Raw genomic sequence first — 19,412 nt, 5'->3', positions numbered from 1 at the left:
CAATTTTTTAACAATCTAGCTTTAATTCAAATACACTATTATTATTTCATAGTATTTGTAAAGGTTAAGTTTTTTTCTAATAACTATTCAATAAGTTAACTACCCAGATAGAATTTTACAGCAAAGGAAAAAATATCCCAGGGGAATATTTTCCTCCGAATAAAAAAACAACAACAACTACTGTGACATTTTTTCCTCCGGATCAAATTTCACCCGGATATAATTTTGCTTTACACCTGTCCCAAGTCAGGAGCCTGTAATTCAGTGGTTGTCGTTTGTAGTTGTATATCATATTTGCTTTTCGTTTATTGTTTTGTACTTAAATCAGACTGTTAGTTTTTCTCGTTTGAATTGTTTTACATTTGTCATTTCGGGGCCTCTCATAGCTTTCTATGCGGTATGGGTTTTGCTCAATGTTGAAGGCAGTATAGTTGTCAACTTCTACTACGTCATTTGGTCTGTGGTGGAGAGTTGTCTCATTGGTAATCATACCACCTCTTCTTATTTTCATATTATATTAAGATTGTGAGAAAGTTTCAATAAATTGTAATAAGAAGTTCAGGAGGAGTTGCGGATACAGAATTGATACCCCTCCCCAATAAAGCAATGGCAAAGTAGATGCTTTCAATTGGTGAGGAAACCCTAGAATATGATTCGGATAAAAAGAATTAGCTCAAACATTCATATTGCATTTTCAAAGTAGAAGGCGTAATCAGTTTCTAGTAAGTTATTTGTTGTAAATATCAATGACAAAATTCTGATTATAAAAAACCCCAGCTAGTAGTCTGCTTTCTATAAAATCAACATAATATGAGAGTCTAGAAGGGGTTTACAGAATGCAGAACAATGGGCAAAATCTACAGAAAAATGGAACAAAAATCTAAATAGAGAAAAATAAAGCCGGAATAGATTAAAATGGGATGTTAAGATATAAAGCCGGAATAGATTATAATGGGGTGTTAAGATATAAAGCCGGAATAGATTATAATTGGGTGTTTAGATATAAAGAAAAGAGAATAATGGGCTACAATTACTATGAAGAATAGAGAAAAATGGCATATACAATTAAAGAATACAGAAATGGAGAACCCCATCCAGACCTTCATTTCATTGGTATAGAACTCCGTGAATTTCTTTTTATTATTTCCAATATGCTTACAATAATAATAAAAACATTAAAAAATATATATTAACAAGAATGTGTCCATAGTACACGGTTGCCCCACTCGCACCATCATTTTTTATATTCAGTGGACCGTGAAATTGGGGTAAAAACTCTAATTTGGCATTAAAATTAGAAAGATGATATCATAGGGAACATGTTTACTAAGTTTCAATTTGATTGGACTTCAACTTCATCAAAAACTACCTTGAACAAAAACTTTAACAAAAAAACTTTAACCTAAAGCGGGACAGACGGACGGACGGACGAACGAACGAACGGACGCACAGACCGAAAAACATAATGCCCCTAAAACACCAATCTTGTCAAAACTACACAATCACATTAGCTTGGCCCATCATTATTGTGCTCATTGCATTATTTACAATGTATTAAAACTTTTTTGGACGACTGTAATATAAATTCATCCTAAACTTGTGCATTGAATAATACTGACTAAATCGTTCTTCTAAATGTTAGATATTTATAATATGATGGTAATGACCATGTGCAAACTAGTTATGTAAAGTCATTCTCATGATTTCTTGTTCGCCAATGGGGTATCCATATCTATTTTTACTTCATTTTTGTCTTTAAGTTCCAAGTAATTTTCTGGGCTGAAGGATTTATTGTCAACAGATGTAGCTTTGTTTTGAATCTCTGTCGGAAAACAAAATTTTTTGTTCACAAAAATTCTTAAAAGGTACAGAAGAAATAAGATGATATGACAAACTGGAATTGCTACTAGTACAGTTATCAGTGACAACCCGGAAGTGAATCCAGTATTGCTCCAGTCAAAGGTTGAATAAATATAGGATTTGTTCTGAGCATTGGTACCTCCTGATACCTCGTATATAATAGAAAATACAATATAGGTTGTACCAAATACCATTGGATGAAAGAGATGATAGAAACGCACAGGGATTCCAGTCAGGAATAAATTGACTAAAACGTACACCATATTTAATCCGTGAGTTTCTATGTTTACTGCTGTTATTGTGCTTGAACCTGAAAATAGAAATAAAACAATGGGAAAATACGATACTAATATCAAAAGTGTACTTCAGTTCATCTGAAAACCTGATTGGTCCACATTATATTTTTAGTTACAACCAAATGAATTAATACCCCCTCATCCTTGTTTTGTTGATATTGATAAGCTTGCTGAAATAAAAAAAAATGGTACCCCTTAAAGTATAACTTATTAATTCATATAGGTATTTTGTACTTGTTAATGAATGATATATAAGTTAAATCGTGACTCTGAATTGGAAAAGGGATACCGGATAACACAAAAGTCCACTGAAATACCTGAACAAACTATTTATGACATTAATTAAAGCAACAATAAGTCAGTTTATTGCTGCTCGGCATCTCGACATTTCCTGTAGTGCGTTCATAAACGATGAATTTATGCTCACATATCGAACAAGCTACATTTAATTAATGGCTAATTAGATATATTTGAACTGGAGAAAAATATGTAAAAGTAATAAAAGAATGTTTACTTGTGAAATTTTACTACATATTCTTCCACTGAAGTTGCTGGAAAATTCACATGATAGTAGATAATAAAAAAAGCTAACAAGATAGTGGTTATACAAATCTATGCATCGAAAGAAAGACAATACTATGGCATAAAGATAAATAAAAAAAAGAAAGACAATAGACTGAACACAAAAAAAGACTACAGAGAAAACTGAAGATGGGACAGCAACAAGCGTATGAAAATACCAGGGCTGACAACATGGACTCCACAGGTTTATATCAAGAATCTTGTAGGAAAACTTCTCGACAGAGATCGATATAAACAATCGAAATTTTAAAACTGACTCAAAAAGTTGAGACTGTTGAAAATCAACTATAGAACTACTTACTTGAATAAATCAATCCCCAGTACATCATAGCTACTAAAATACTGACTGAATTTGAAACGTTAAAAAACACCCAATCAACTTTCAGATACCATGGCATATCAGAACATGCACCTGAAAAAGAATATGGAGAATTACAGAACTTCATTTTATGATTAATAATGTTCTATCCTGAATTCTTTCTGTTGTCCCTTTGAGGATTTTGGCGGATCCAAGATTTTTTAAAATGGGGCGTATACTGAAACAATGAAAATAAAGCGAAAAAAATTGACTGATTATTTACCAAATGAATTCTGAAGTAATTACAATTAATGAGGGTCTGGATGGGGGTCCTTCATTTCTGTATTCTTTAATTTTTTATGTAATTTTTCTCAATTCTCTATTCTTTATATTTTAGCACCCCATTATTCTCTATTCTGTATGTTTTAGCACCCCATTATTCTCTATTCTGTATGTTTTGCCCATTATTCTCTATTCTGTATGTTTTGCCCATTATTCTCTATTCTGTATTTTTTTGCCCTTTATTCTGCATGTTTTGCCCATTATTCTCTATTCTGTAAACCCCATCCACACCCTCATTAATAAGACAATACAAGATTGAAAATGAATCTGATAGTCAAATTGAAAGTAGAAATAGGAATTAAAACACCCACAACAATCTATCAGCAAACTTACCTTGAAGTATGTCATCTCTTTTGACAGCTATGTATACAACACATACAGCGCCAATGGTGGTAGAAAAGGTAAGTACAAAGTATGCCCAGTTTGTTAAATAAATAAACCATTTCACCTGTTGTGCAGGGTCATCTCCAGCCCATTGGTAACTATAAACTCCAGTCAAAATAATCCAAACTAAATGGTACAACGCCCAAAATATACGCCAAACTATGTATAGCTTGTGGTAACCGCACTGTAATAATAATAATAATAATAATAATAATAATAATAATAATAATAATAATAATTATGATAATAATAATAATAATAATAATAATAATAATAATAATAATAATAATAATAATAGTAGTAGTAGGATGCGTTCAGTTTTATACAAGGTAAACTCATAAGGAGGACAGGAGGGACCCATATGAGGCATTCCCCGCCCACTGATGACGTCACCGGAAGTCCATACCGGATATTGCCCGATGACGCAGCCTAGAAGTAACGTCGTCTTGCTTATAAGGGTACCACACAATGTATGAGTCATAGATATCATTTACCCTTATTAGGTGACCACATCCCTCAAACAGGATGGAAAACCGTCATCCCCCCTAAATTGACATCATGTTTTAGTAACACACGACTCACATCGTCGGCATTGTAGTAACGTTCATAATACAAGAGCATGTTTCCCTATTTGGAAAATTTAAATTCAGCAGCAGCAGTTCTTTCCTCTGAAAGAGGAATACGAATTTTCTGGGTGGCAGCAGCAGCAGCAGCATAACCGTCCTCTGAAAGAGGAGCAAGAATTTTCTCAGCACCGACATTTTGTTTTTAATCACCCTTTTACCATGATTGTATCTGGACCGACCTCGTGCGAAAAGACGTATTTTATGAAAAAACATGCTACAACGAGTAAGGGGGATTTGCCATCCGTGCCCATAAAGAATCGTTTGGTTGTACAAGAGATGGCAGCCACTCTATGGAGAAATACAGAAAACAGTGCGTCCAAGAGTGGAATTTTTTCGCGGTATCCCTGTCGATTTAGAAAGCGACGACATTTTCGATCCCAAGAAGAGGAATATGATCGTTTTGGATGATCTGATGTCCACATCGGCTAAAGATTCAAGAATCGACGATCTATTTACGGAAGGCAGTCATCACATGTCAGTAGTGGATTTAAATCAGAACTTGTACTTTGGAAAGGACCTTACCCAGAGACGAAACTATCATTACCTCGTGCTCTTTAACAATCCCATAGATCGACAACCCGTCATGAGCCTAAGAAGACAGATGTATCCGTCTAGGTCGGACTTCTTTCTATGGAAATATGAAGAGGCGACGAGCAGACCCTACGGATTCCTTCTAGTTGATCTAAAACCCGGAACAACAGAATCGTCAAGACTGCGAACTGATGTCTTGCAGACGGGCAATGGAGTAGACACCTCTGAAGAAATGGACGGCCACGATAGTTCCGACACTGAAATTACAACGTCAGATAAAATGAATGACAGAGAGGACCTAATAGCTTGTCGAGATTGTGGACTGGTCTTTGCACACTATCAGGGTTTAGAGGACCATAATTGTCAAAAGAAATCGATTCGCCTACCAATGTCTGGCGTGGCACTAGAGGGAATATTGAGGGGAACATCGGCCACCGTTTGCTGTGCAGACGACTTACCAGCCTATGCGAGTGACAGACCTAAAACCTACTCGGACAACTGTAACCAGGAAGGAACTCATTGGGTGGCCTTTCATTTCCTATACCGGGACCGCCCGAGTTTTTTTACTCCCTAGGAAGAGCACCAGAGACATACCAGCAACATTTTATAAATGTTCTCTTCGTTAACGGACCCCAGTACCGTTTTTCTCGATGTCAAATTCAACCCGGCTTTTCGGAAACATGTGGACTATACTGCGCTTATTACGTGAAAATGAGATGTCAGAGTATCAAGATGGAAGATGTAGTGAATCGGTCGACCTGGATGCCAAATACAGAAAACTCATTGCGTTATTTTCATTCTGATATTTTGGTACAAAATCAATCAGCTTTGATGTAGTATTGATCATAATAAAACTTTTGCTTATATCATGTTTTTTATTTCATTTATTCCGTGTGTGTGTGTGTGTGTGTGTGTGTGTGTGTGTGTGTGTGTGTGTGTGAACAACATTAAAGCCAAAGTATTAGATTCAGACACATATTTTCATAGATTAGGTGAAAATGTGTCGGGAGTGTCAGCTACTGGGCGTTTACCAATCAACATTAAGATCAGAGAATGAATTAACATCGTTTAAAGAGACATGCAAAAAACTTTTCTTCGCCTTTTTTTCGGTCAGATTTAACTAAGCGAGCGAAAAAGCTGTATTGTGATTTCATAATGACAAAATTTAGATTGAAATGAGGTTTGATCTGCTGCTGCGCATGTTTGTTTTTCATATGTCTTCGAAGATCATGTGGCCAAGCATTAACGCTTCGACATAGGTTGCACTGAAACATCATCACCTTATCTGCATGTGTATACAATTATCCTCTTAAAGGTTTCTTGCGAAAATGCAGCAAGCAAAACACGTGGTCATCCTTCGGGCGACATACTTTGAGATTATCATCCCTCAAGACGAATTCGATTTGGTACAATTCGTTTCTGGTTACTTTGAGGTAAATTGGTTTTTTTACATACGATGTCCGCGATATCTTCGTTTAAAACCCCTGCCGATTTCCCGTGTGTACGTGTCGATCACAATGTCCGAGTAAAAGAAGACCCGTCTAGGTAGGTATTAAAAATTTCGGTACGGACTTTAACTCTAGCAGTGCACATTCCCATTCTCCGTCCAATATGTAGCTTTTGTGAAGTTGAATCCTAAATGCACTACCGTTATTATTTTCAAAAAGCGAAAGAGAATCCTCGCTCGATACGTATAGGTAAAATTCATCCATCGTTTAGTTACAAATTTTGCTTCAGGCATTCTGAAGACATAATCTTTCAATCATTCCTCCAAAAGGTGCCAAAATAAACAAAGTTGGGAAAGAGGTTTTCGAACTGCCCCCACCTAAATTAGGTGAACTGTATCAATTAACATGGACAATAGAGGGACAATACTTGGTGATTTAAACTATGTACATGATTGGACCATATCAAGTGAAACTCAGCTGTTCGTTAATTTAATCATCTTCTGCAGGGACGATAAAAGTGCACAGCAAAATCCAGTTAAGTTTTAACTTTTCTAAAACATCAAATGCATTTAAATTTTATTTATCTAGGGCATGCTATGCCTAAAACTTTTCCAAATGCACAGGTTAGTCTGTGATCAGAGTACATTTTGAGGTGAAAACGCAGCCATTGTAGCCAAAGGGTCCACATGAACCTAAAGGAAGCTCAAATAGACTTGACGATGTGTCACGAAACAGAAGTTCATTCATAAAATAAGTTCCAAGGGGAAAAATTCTGTAATATTATTTCCACTGGAACAAATATTAAAGTATTTGTTCCTTACGGATTAAAGGTTATATAATATTTGTTCCAACAGGAACAGATATTATGGCATACTTTGTAACAAAGTTTCAAGTGGAATTTCTGTTATGCGGAACAAATATACGTTGACAAATGTACCCGTTTTGGGGTAAAAATTAGAAACCCCGTTGTCTTGTATGGAATATGCACTTATATCGGAAAAATTATGGATAGTCATTATAGAATAACTAATCAAAGTATTCAAATATAGTGAAAAATCTTCAACTTCTTATTCTAATAGTTTTGGATCCACTCATCTTTTTAAAATGTGTTACATTTTTGTATGAATGCATGCTATTTCAAGTTTATATTAAATCTTGATTAAAAATGCTTTTCAACACTAGAAAAATATTCTTCATTTAAAGATACTTGTTAACTGCCTCGGTGGTCTCGTGGTAGCTTGTTCGCTTCGAGTGTGCGAGGTCGCGTGTTCGAACCCCGACAGGGTCAATCCAGACTTAAAAATTGGTATTTGCTGCTTCTCCTCTAAGCACGCGGCATTAAGGAGTAAGAACAAAGACTGGTTGGCTCGGAGTCAGAATAATATGTCCGGGTAACAGTGGCGGATCCAGAACTTTTCATAAGGGGGGCCGCTGACTGACCTAAGGGGGGGGCCCGCTCCAGTCATGCTTCAGTGATTCCCTATATAATCAACCAAATTTTTCCCACGAAAGGGAGGGCCCGGCCCCCCCCCCTGGATCCGCCTATGGGTAAGATGACATGTCTTCCTGCGGACTGTTACCTTGTGAACTAGCACGTTTAAAGTCCGGCTCAGCGTGTCGGTCTAGTACATAGCAGGGTTAATATTCATATTACATTAACATGTTTTCGTCCTGAATATGCATATTAATTTGCCGCTGGACGTTAAGCAGCCATTCATCATTACCATCATCATCATAAAGATACTTGTTGTTCATTTTGGGACCTTTCCCAATTTGGTGAGTGGTGTTCAATCTGATAAATGTGCTAACACGTGTGTGAATGAATGAATTATCACTGTAGATTTGTTACATTCTTTGGGTATGGCTGATCTAACAGTCCCCCCCCCCCCCCCCCCCGGTCAACATTATGGATCATTATGCTCTATCAGGTAAAAAGTCTGCATTCAGCCCTATATCTGACAGTACATTGAAGGTACGTCATTTGGAACGATAGATTGTAGGTGGATGAAATACATTATTTTCTTAAAATAAAACAGTGTTCATATCCCACATCTACAGCTGAGTATCTTTTAGAATATATTACAGATTCATAATAAAAAATATGATAACTAAGCTACAAATCATTGAGAGTATTGCGCAAGACGCCAGGTGATACATTTCAGAATAATTTTGTTTCACTGTGTGAATAAATATGGTTCAAGACTTCAGCATTTTGTTATGTTAACTCCCACACACAAAACTGACGTGAGTGAAAGGGCAGAATATCAGCAGTAAAACATTAGTAAACTAAGAAAATAACTTACCTGAAATTTAATGAAATCATTTGGCTTGGAGTAAACAAGTTTCAACTCACTCAATAAAAAGTAATCTTTACAGTCCATAGTTTATACGCTTAGTCGACCTATGATGCTTTGTAGGACAAACGCTGACACATTTTATTTATATGTGTTACCACAATAACACCAATGAACGTGATCGTTACCGGTTTATAAATTACTTTTTACTATAAAAATCACCGACTGTGATGATACCGTCAATGAAGTGTGTATTTGTTTATATATTGTTTATTTTAAAAAGAGAACGTCCAGGAGCAAATATATTACATGCATTAAATACGAAAACATTATGTATTAAAGTTATGAAAAAAGCCAGAATAGAAAGAGAATGTTAATTGCCACTTAAAACTCTTGTCACATATTTAGTAGGATCTTTTTTTTAACGTGTCACCGAGGAACACCTCAATCCCTTCTTCCGATGAAAACACAGGAAGAAAAAAACATGAAAACTAACATATCATTAATATCAAAAATTCCATTTAATCATAAGTAAAATATTGTTTTTACTGATGATGTTAAGGTTTACTTGTTGTTTTATTTTCTTCGAATGAATTTTTCCATCAACCAACATCAATCATCCATTAGCGATAAAAGTGAAAGTATGGTAAAATAATGCATTCCTTTTCGTAACTACATAGCTATATATAGAAGTGTTATCATTTATCAGAAAAAAGTTCAGATTTTGGCATTAAATCAGAAAAAGACAAAATAGTACAGCGATTCATGTAGCCATACAAAAGCAGTGATAAAGTATCAATTTGATGACAGAAAAATAGACACAAGTAAGATTTCATTCCGAATCAACTATAAATAAAACATCTTCTGAAAGTGTTACTGCCTCTATAAAATTTTAGACAATGACACTACTCCTGTTTTAACAAAACTAATTGCTCTTTTTAGAACAAGAGAAAGGATAAGATAATTATTTATTACTTCTATGACAATCTAATTAAAATATCGATTAATCGTAACTCAGTCGATATGAGTATATAACGAAATCAGAAATATATATATGTATATTAATTAGATTGCTTCTGTGAAAATAAGGTGAACTCGTCTCATATCATCGTGACTGACGCCACTCAGATATGAGAAGACAACATCTGTAATACTTAAACATATTTCAATAAAGCATTATTCCTATCTTTTGGTGGGTGGAGTTCTGATAGAGCTACATGATTTTCGTGCCAACAAGAATGTGTCCATAGTACACGGTTGCCCCACTCGCACTAACATTTTCTATGTTCAGTGGACCGTGAAATTGGGGTCAAAACTCTAATTTGGCATTAAAATTAGAAAGTTCATATCATAGGGAACATGCGTACTAAGTTTCAAGTTGATTGGACTTCAACTTCATCAAAAACTACCTTGACCAAAAACTTTAATCTGAAGCGGGACAGACGGACGAACGAACGGGCGAACGGACGAACAGACCGAAAAAACATAATGCCCCTATAAAAAAAGAGGCGGAAGATACCAAGGAGATATTTAGAACTCATAATTCAAAGAGAAACTGGCAACGTCATGGCAAAAAGACGAAAGACAACGAAAAAAACCCAGCAAAGTCCACAAAACACTATAACGAATACTAGAGACTGAGCAATACAAACCCTTCCCAAAAGTTGGGCGATCTCAGGTGCTCGGAAGTGTCAGCAGATCCTGCTCCGTGTGTGTTCAGGACCTTCTTGAAATCTGATAATATTTCTATAACTTGTAATCTTCAAATGAAATACCTGCTTCAGATTAGGAAGATAACGCTCATTATCTAGTTGGTGAGGTGGAAATAGGAGATAGGCAAGGATCTTCACTGTTTATTTCTTTCACGTATACAACCTCTATAGGGAAATTGTTTTTTTTCTCTCCTTTTCAATTAAAAAAAGTGTTGGAAATTTATAAATTTTCTGTTCATTCCCAGAAATGTTTAAAAAAGAGCGGGTGGGTTTCTATAGGGACCGTTTAAGTCTTTTTACAATATTTTACGTGACTCAACAAATTTCAAGAAAAAAATAAGTAATGCTCACAAACACTCTGCTTTTAAAGTTGTGACCACATATTACTTATTTTTAGAGAAAAGGTAAAATTACTAAAATATCGAACTCCAAGGAAAATTCAAAACGGAAAGTCCTTTATCAAGTAGCAAAATCAAAAGCTTAAACACATTAAACGAATGAACTTGTCATATTCCTGACTTGGTACAGGCATTTCTTCATGTAGAAAATGGTGGGTTAAACCCGGTTTATAACTAGCTAAACGTCTCACTTGTATGACAGTCGCATAGAATTCCATTCACTATGAATGTATATGTATTGCAAAACAGTTACGAAAAGTTGTTTACAAGTATTCTACTATAGAGATTTTCTTTACACTTTGTTCCAGTGTATCGATCATGTAGTTGATGTCAGATTGACAAAACATTTATGAAAGACCATCATAATTTTCAAACATGTTCAAGATTTTATTAAAAGGTCTAACAGATTTCTATATAGTACCTTCATAAAGTTTTATTGCTACTGGCACGGACGATCATCATCAAAACCTTAGTCATCATCACAGAAAAATAAGATTTGCTTCTTTTTCCTTTCTTTTCTTCTTTTTATTTATAGTTCGAATATCTTATGAATTTGTTCACTTTACATGCATGCTCATAATGTTATTATTGTATATATACTTATATTGTAATACGGAGAAGAATTCATAAGTATGATTTACTTGTGTCTGATCCATTTTGCTGATATTTAGCAAATAAAATATGTTTAAACTGAAGACCATCATAGCGTCATCTGAGCAAGTAAGTGATCTGGCTTTCGAAAAGCTGTTTACGTTTCCCTCATAGAGTTCAATGTGAAATATGTTTTTTCGATAGCATCAATCATTTAATTCAGATCGACACACAGGGTCAAATTCAGTGTGAGTATTGTAATGTTCCACTGACTCCACTGATACATTGAATATAAAGTAAGCACCAGCTCGTAAATGTTTGGCTTAGTAATGGGAAGTTATGTATATGAATCAAAGAGAAGAGGCTTAGTAATGGGAAGTTATGTATAGGAATCAAAGAGAAGAGAACTTAAAGAGCAATTCGATATGCAATTTTATTGTGTTAAAACCTTTAATTTAAAAATGAAACACTTCTACAAATGGCATGCCATAAACGGAATATCCCATTGTCTTTGCCTTTTTAGCTAAACCTTCTGTTTCAATATGGTGGTCAAACAGAGTTTCTGGAAAATCTAAACCTTCCCTATGACACTTTGCTCGTATCAGAAGAGTGCAACCACCAACGCCATCTAGGGGCACAATACGCCCTTCTCCACGCAGATCGGGTAAGTATATCCGAGACGTTGAACCATACCCTTCGATTACCAGATAATTAGCGCGCATGTGTTTTTGATTCTCTAGAGAAAGGGGCGTTTCTCTCCATATGTTTTTGTCATAATTTCTGACAGTTAGTCCTTGTTTAATTAAGCACGAGGGCGTGACGATATCTTTCTTGGCGAATAACAAGTGTTGTATTATATCTTCAGGTAAATCTCCTATATCGCTGTCTATCCATAACACATAGTCTTCGTCGGATAAAGCGTTTTTTAACAATAAATTCCTAGCTCTAGCTAAATGTTGTCTTCGTTTATATTGTTGAATTCTCTGATGAATATCCTCCCAGTCCCCACTTACTTGTTGACCAATGTCAAAATGGTAAAAACTTATGTTACGAAACCCAGACGTCTTCAACTCCTCTATGATAAGTTTAGCTTCCTCTACTGTTCCGTCCGTACTACCGTCCTCGCCAAACGCTATCGATATCAATTCATGGGCATATTGCAGTTCGCGGATCTCGCGTGCAAATCTAAACAACGTCTTCTCGCTATTATGCAACGGTGTTAATATCAGTATCTTATAAGAATATATAGTTTGGTCAAGCTCTAGATTTTTATGTCGTATTCTATCTGACAACCGGTAAACAATATCAGAAACAGAGAATTTTGGCACTGGTGGAATAAAATCAATAGGTTTTGCAGGGTCATATCTGTTTGTATCGATACCGCCTGCTTGTTTCACACGATTCTCTTCGATATCGTCATAACTAAGAGGAACTCCAACTATTTCCTCGTTATACTTAAACTTTGGTTCTCCTTCTGGGCGTTTGTCTTCATTTGGTAGCTCTCTGGGTTTATCCATAGAATCAGAGAGGCTCCTTAAAAAACCTGACTGTAGCAGTATGAGTATAGTAACTACGATGACGTTAATGGTTAGAAGGGCTGTTAAACAGCTCATGCGACAACGAAAAATCCGCCTCAACATTTCTCATTGTAAGAGCTACTGCAGTTAATGTGTGGCTCTTGTAACAGTTAACGGTGTAGAATACTGACACTAAGACTGTTAACGGTTAACCAACTGTACCAATGAACCACTTAACCATGTTAACATGCGTATAATTCTTCTATATATATATCTCCTTCCTGGTTCAATCAACACTTACTTAATTAATCCTTGCTATGCCTTATGGCACATAGGGCGAGGACAAGTTTCCTCAATCAACACTGCAATAAAGAAAAATATGAGCAATTAGTCTAAATAGTGACTAATTAGTGTTAATAAATGAGTTATTAGTATAAATAATGAGTAACTTGGTGAAATTAAATGAGTAACTAGTTTAAATAAATGAGTAATCGTGGTAATGTTTCAAACATGTCAAACTAGATAAGGGAAATATCGCACATATTTAAATTGCTATGGGTTAAGGCAAAATACTACACCTGGAACTGTATTTCGTGTAAAGATTACAGAATATCAACAATCGTTGATCAATAGTTCTGATAGTGTGATAGATTTATCTTTCTTTATATTAAACATGTTAAACTTTTCACATGTAGCATCAAGTTATGAGCACTCGGCATCTCAGTTCTCTATATCATCACTTAAATTGTTTCATAATACGAATTCTTCTGAAATAACATAGACATCGTTTTACTAAAATACGACATTAAGAAAACATAGACATGTGAATATCGTCGAAGACCTTTGGTTGACCTCTAGATGTCTTTTGGTTATATGTGTCGCCGGGTTACTTGTTTCCACGAGTATCATGATATTGCAATACTAATAGGGAAAGCAATAGACCTTCATAAAGTAGTGTAACTAACCCAAAATGAATACTTAATGTACCAGTCTCAAGCTTGCAACCGATTAATCATGTATAGTCCGACAGTTGTGGTCGTCTACATGCTATATTTCTCAGAATTTTGTTGACTCGATACAAATGTGTGTCGTCGCGCGGATGTTAATTGTCCAAATTTGCTTTAGTACACGGGATCTTTCTATAACTTTCTTAACAGCATAATCGGGCTCTTTCAGCACATTAAATCGGGATGACTTGCCTACAGATATTTTTTTGTTGTCTTGTTTGGACTTTATATAATTAGTGAATTGTTCTTTCTTTGGCTTTATAATTATTTGGACAAATGTCCATGTGTCTGGTTGTGTCTGATATGAGATTACAATAACACTATAGTAGTCTCAGGTTTGAATTAATTTTTGCATAAATGTTACATTTGTATATATCTGCATGCATATTTTCAAGTTGAAAGAAGAATACAAATAATTTTAATATAAAAGAAATTTGTCTTTATGTGTCTTAATTATTTGTTCTGTATTTAGTGGCACGTTTGGAATAATACTTCTAAGTACAAGTAACATGAAAGGCTGTTTAACATTTAAACGTTTCCCGGGCACTTCCATGGCCCCCTTTTTAATTAAAACTTACCACTGTCTTGGCTCTTGTAATTAACAATATCGCTATCAAAAAAATATTTACTTGTGCAACGGTACACCTAGATATTACATTAAATACGTGTGTATTTTTTGTAAACAACTTACCTGTCATATCACCTGTTGGTTAAAAAATTGTAATATTTTTTCCCGACTAACGGATACGAATTTATTCCGTATTCCGTTTTTCGCTGATAAACATTTTTGGAAACCGCTGATTAGATGAACATAAGGTTCTATACTGAACATATGCGTTAAAGTTTCACGAGTATTTGTGTATTCAGTGTAACATGTTTGTGCATTGGGGATCGATTAAGGAATACTTTGAGGGACCAAAAGAAATATGGGGTTACGGCTAAAGAACCCCGTTGGGAAAACATGAATTTTCATGTTTAAATGTTATAATTTAAAAAACAGTAAGCGATATATATGTGAGGTCGTCAATAATGATCATGGTTTCCTATGACCTACTTAAGAGTCAAAAGGTCTCTGGCCACCTAGGTGTTCCAAATGAGTTGAATGATATATAGGGCAGTCATCCCTACCCCTGTCATTTGAGAATGTTTAAATAGCTTATAAAAGGTTGAGATGCCCACCCCTAAACCACATATTTTCTAGTTTGTCTGGTGGGACCCCAGTGGTAGACTGAAAAGTTGGAGAAAGGGCAAACATTTGAAAATAACAAGCAAAAAAACTAAACAAAACAAAAATAACATTTTCTGTACTCTAATAATCTAGAAGTTAGTCATTGTCCTCTATCATTTTCTTTTTTCTTTATCTTCAATTTTTTTTTGGTAATTGCCCCCTCGCCCCTGGCTTCTACGCCAGTAAGAATTTGAAAATATATTTCGAAAATGGTTGAGATCCCACCCTACAACCCGTTCATTTTTGTTTGTCATATTAAGATGAATTGATTGATAAATAGGGTATTTCGCCAGGTACCACTGTATGTTTTATGAGTACAAAGTATTTTGTTCTAATAATGATCTTTTTTATTTTTTCTGCTGATCATATATACGAATATAATTTAATTTTTGAATATATCGTTAACACTGACACTGACAGGTCATAATTCTAAAACATGTATTGAATCCTACTTTTGAACAAATGCATAATATGATTACTGTATGGGGTGAAGAAAAGGAAAATAAAAAAGTCACCAAGAACCATTCATATGGCCCTTGTGGGCCCTTAATTGGTAATAAAATATATCTTATCTTATCTTATCTTATCTTATCTTATCTTATCTTATCTTATCTTATCTTATCTTATCTTATCTTATCTTATCTTATCTCATTTTATCTTATCTTATCTTATCTTATACCCTCCAGTTTGTGAATGTTAAAATATGAATATTTGTACCATAGATGAGACCCCTACCCCTAAACCATATCAGCTGTTCTTGTTTGACCACTCATATATTCCAAATGTCGTACCAACAATCCTGTCTAGTTTTCCTAGATTGTGACATTTACCAACGAGACTTCATAGAATTTGTAGATATTGCAATGTAAAAATCGTGCTTGCAAATCTTATGTGCACTTGTATTGCATGTTTAGTTCTAAACGTGTTTAGGATTGTGTTTAATATATAAACAAATTTTCAGTTAGCACATTAAATGTAGACATGTCTTGAATGTAAACACTTTTAGATGTTTTTTTATTTTTATTTTAAAGTGTTTAGGAATAAAAGCTAAATACAGTTCTAAACATATTGTCAACCTAAACATGTTTAACTGAGACATGTCTAGACCAAAGCGTATAAAAAAGTGCACAAAAGATGTGTTTATAATTAAGTTTTGAATCTAAACACCATTTTACAGTGCATGAAGCACACGACGGATGCAATATGCTGAGCAGGATCGTCTTACTCTTCCAGAGCTCCTAAGATAACCCCTTTTCTGGTAGGGTTAGTGTTGTGTAGTTCTAAAATTATATGCAGCGTTTTGTAGACTCTTATTTTTCTTTTCGTCGTGTTTCGTTTTTACGACGGTATGTCGCTTTTTCTTCGACTTAAATATTCATATTTGTGTTGATTTGGTTGAGTGTCCTTTAAGCACCTGCCCTTGATGACTCTTGCATTTGTATTACTATAATACTTGTTCATCTGCATCATCCACGAGATCGACTTAACTAATAAATGTTTATTTCATAATGGATAAGATGCTGCTTCCGGTGAATGGTCATCAAACACTGAACATTAAGGTTTATATGGTTATATTATTACAAAGGTAACTCTGTATTCCATATTTGAGCTCTTTTTTCTTTTGTATTATCTTTATCGAAAATTATTGTACTGATTTTCCCCATAATGGGTCCTCTATTCGAAATAAACAGATATGTGAATTTTGATTGTGCCTTTGGTATCGTATGTATTTCTTTTATACAGTGTTCAAGAAAAGAAAATAGTGTATATAAAAAAAAGCCGAGTTCTAAATCGTCCAGACTCTAAAATTGAAAACAAATTTGAATTGTTTTACATTTGTCATTTCGGGGCCTTTTATAGCTGACTATACGGTATGGGTTTCACTCATTGTTGAAGGCCGTACGGTGACCTATAGTTGTTAATTTCTGTGTCATTTAGTCTCTTGTGGAGAGTTGCCTCATTGGCAATCATACCACATCTTCTTATTTTTATATAAACACAATTTACCAAAGAACTACCATCAACATCAAATCCTCTAAATAACAAAGAAAGTAAAGACAGACTTTGAAGACAGAGTTGAAGGCCTCACTGCATCTTTGAGATGAAGAACAGCAATAAAAGCGCTGTTCGTTTGCTTTTCGTGTGTTTTTTTGCTGTGCATGTACTGCTTTTGTGTCATGGATAGATACCCAATATCATTTGTTTTTCTATTTTGTTGACAAGTACATCAAAATGAAATTTCATTGGAATTTTGTTTTTATTTCTAATACTAACGAATTTTGATCTAGCAAAAATATAGAGAATATTGAACACCAATGTGTAAAAGAATATGGGTTTTATTATTGGGGTAACTATTGTCTAGGTGATTACTAAACATAATCACGAGTTAGTAATTCAATTTGATATATCCTCTGAAGATTTGAAATAGAACAATATAGATACTAGAACAGGAAATCAATTATATGATAACAAAACGCGCTATAAGGTAGCAACAATAAGGTTTTCTCATATTTTAGCTAGAAGGAAAAAACCTTTCTCCAAGAACTTTAAAGACGTATTGTCGAAAACATATTGATATCTCGTCTGGACAGAGGACAATGAATTGTTTGTGTAATACCAGCCGTGGTTGGACTATTAATTCGTCAGTTAATTAGTTCTTTTGATGGGTAAGACAATGTTATTTATAGATCTTGTCCAGTGAATACTGACAATACTTGCTTAGAATTTTAAGCTTATTTGTACACTATATTATAGATATTGACTTGCACTTGCTTTTAATCAACTATTGTTTCAATTCAAATAAATCCAAATTAAAGATTTAAGTTGAGAAAACTTCCGCAACATGTAATTGTTGCATCAAATGTGATTCGGTATATTGTTACTTTTGAATTATACTTCTTCTTAAAATACCATGCAGTTATCACTGGTGAACACGAGGGTAACATCATACTCTTAACACATGTCTCAGCAGTCAACATATTTTAATGCAACCTCTGATATTAACATATAAAAAACTGGCAAATCAAAAATAAATTATTTTAGATACAAAAATAATAGCACATTTAGTTTAATTAATTAGAAAACACAGAACTGAGAGGGCGATTAAACAGATGTTACCCCGCTTCGCCTTTACTGGTTGGCTGTTTTTCTAGGTCGAATACCAGTCTTCTCTATTGTCCTCTCAGCTATGTGTTAATAATATTTTATAAAAGTTTAACCAACAGAACAACCAGACTTAGAATATTTTACATGATTTGCATATGATTTACATATCTACAATTAATTGAATCGGATAAGTCCATTAATTTTTCCCCTTGGTACAATGTAGCCGAAACTACTTTCGTAACCATAGTCCTATGTAAACACTATGTCGATATCATTGTGATATATTCTTGCGCGGTACACATGGATGCATGATATCCTGGGATTCCAAGTAAACTGAGATCGTAAATAAACCTTCTTACTCTTGTTATGTTCTTTGCAAGCTGATGGTTTCTTATTCTGTAATATTTTGCACTACGGTGGCTGTCCTCTTTCCCATGTAACTTTTAACCTCTTTATGTAATCAAGCATTGACACGAATAGTTACGTGCTTGCCTGTAGAAAGAATGATAGCTGTAGATCGTTATAAATGTGTCATCAAGTCAGTACAAGGCCGTTAAAACGGTACAACTGATATTGAAAACAATTGATGAGTAACAATTCCTTTAAAGGAAAACAGAAGTCTCTTGACGATATATGATGTATAGTTATGTAACGCTGGAAAATCTCTATCATGTTTTATATCAACTGTTACATCAATAGTGTGCATTTTATATGTTTCTTGGGGGGAATTGTTATAATGTCTAGTCTGGTATTGTCGTTCATCCAGTGTGTGCATTTTAAATTTGTTTCTGGTGGAAAAAGAGAGGCGAAGGATATCAAAGGGACATTCAAACTCATAAGTCGAAAATAAATTGAAAACGCCATGGCTAAAACAGGCGAACAGACAAACAACATAACACAAAACACAACACAAAAAACCAAAGACTGAGAATATTATAATGTCTAGTCTGGTATTGTCGTTCATCCAGTGTGTGCATTTTAAATTTGTTCTGGTGGAAAAAGAGAGGCGAAGGATACCAAAGGGACATTCAAACTCATAAGTCGAAAATAAACCGACAACGCCATGGCTCAAAAAGACAAACAGACAAACAACAGTACACAAAACACATCACAGAAAACCAAAGATTGAGAATGTTATAATGTCTACCATTCATTCATTCATCCAATGTGTGCATTTTATATGTGCTTCTGGG

General features: G+C 34.6%; 2 protein-coding genes across 3 annotated transcripts; both read right to left on the bottom strand.

Annotated features, from left to right (window-relative positions):
• Positions 1-1,664: 1,664 nt before the first annotated feature.
• Positions 1,665-8,811, bottom strand: LOC127712566 (protein rolling stone-like). Its single transcript, XM_052219074.1, has 4 exons — positions 8,671-8,811; positions 3,712-3,946; positions 3,040-3,150; positions 1,665-2,170 (listed from the first exon to the last, which is right to left on the bottom strand). Exons 1-4 carry the CDS (start codon positions 8,746-8,748, stop codon positions 1,698-1,700), a joined length of 897 nt encoding a protein of 298 aa, XP_052075034.1. The 5' UTR covers positions 8,749-8,811; the 3' UTR covers positions 1,665-1,697.
• Positions 8,812-11,781: 2,970 nt separating this feature from the next.
• LOC127712553 (uncharacterized) lies at positions 11,782-14,621 on the bottom strand. Of its 2 annotated transcripts, none has more exons than XM_052219054.1 (2): positions 14,578-14,621; positions 11,782-13,241 (listed from the first exon to the last, which is right to left on the bottom strand). In XM_052219054.1, the coding sequence occupies exon 2, from the start codon at positions 13,000-13,002 to the stop codon at positions 11,818-11,820; it is 1,185 nt and encodes a 394-aa protein (XP_052075014.1). In that variant the 5' UTR covers positions 13,003-13,241; positions 14,578-14,621; the 3' UTR covers positions 11,782-11,817. The 2 variants fall into 2 exon arrangements, with proteins under 2 accessions (XP_052075014.1, XP_052075013.1); XM_052219053.1 differs by lacking the exon at positions 14,578-14,621 and adding an exon at positions 14,465-14,554.
• Positions 14,622-19,412: the final 4,791 nt, after the last annotated feature.

This window comes from Mytilus californianus, unplaced genomic scaffold (assembly GCF_021869535.1).
Source record: "Mytilus californianus isolate M0D057914Y unplaced genomic scaffold, xbMytCali1.0.p SCAF_8, whole genome shotgun sequence".
Classification (NCBI taxonomy): Eukaryota; Metazoa; Mollusca; class Bivalvia; order Mytilida; family Mytilidae; genus Mytilus; species Mytilus californianus.
This window is presented reverse-complemented; position numbering and strand designations above follow the sequence as displayed.

Bases quoted from the DNA above. Each gene is read 5' to 3' on its own strand.
- LOC127712566 (XM_052219074.1), bottom strand. From the start codon at position 8,748: ATGGACTGTAAAGATTACTTTTTATTGAGTGAGTTGAAACTTGTTTAC. The intron at 3,947-8,670 runs GTAAGTTATTTT...TTATTATTACAG, and splicing joins ATGATTTCATTAAATTTCAG to TGCGGTTACCACAAGCTATA. The intron at 2,171-3,039 runs GTAAGTAGTTCT...TTCTATTTTCAG, and splicing joins CTGGGGATTGATTTATTCAA to GTTCAAGCACAATAACAGCA.
- LOC127712553 (XM_052219054.1), bottom strand. From the start codon at position 13,002: ATGTTGAGGCGGATTTTTCGTTGTCGCATGAGCTGTTTAACAGCCCTT.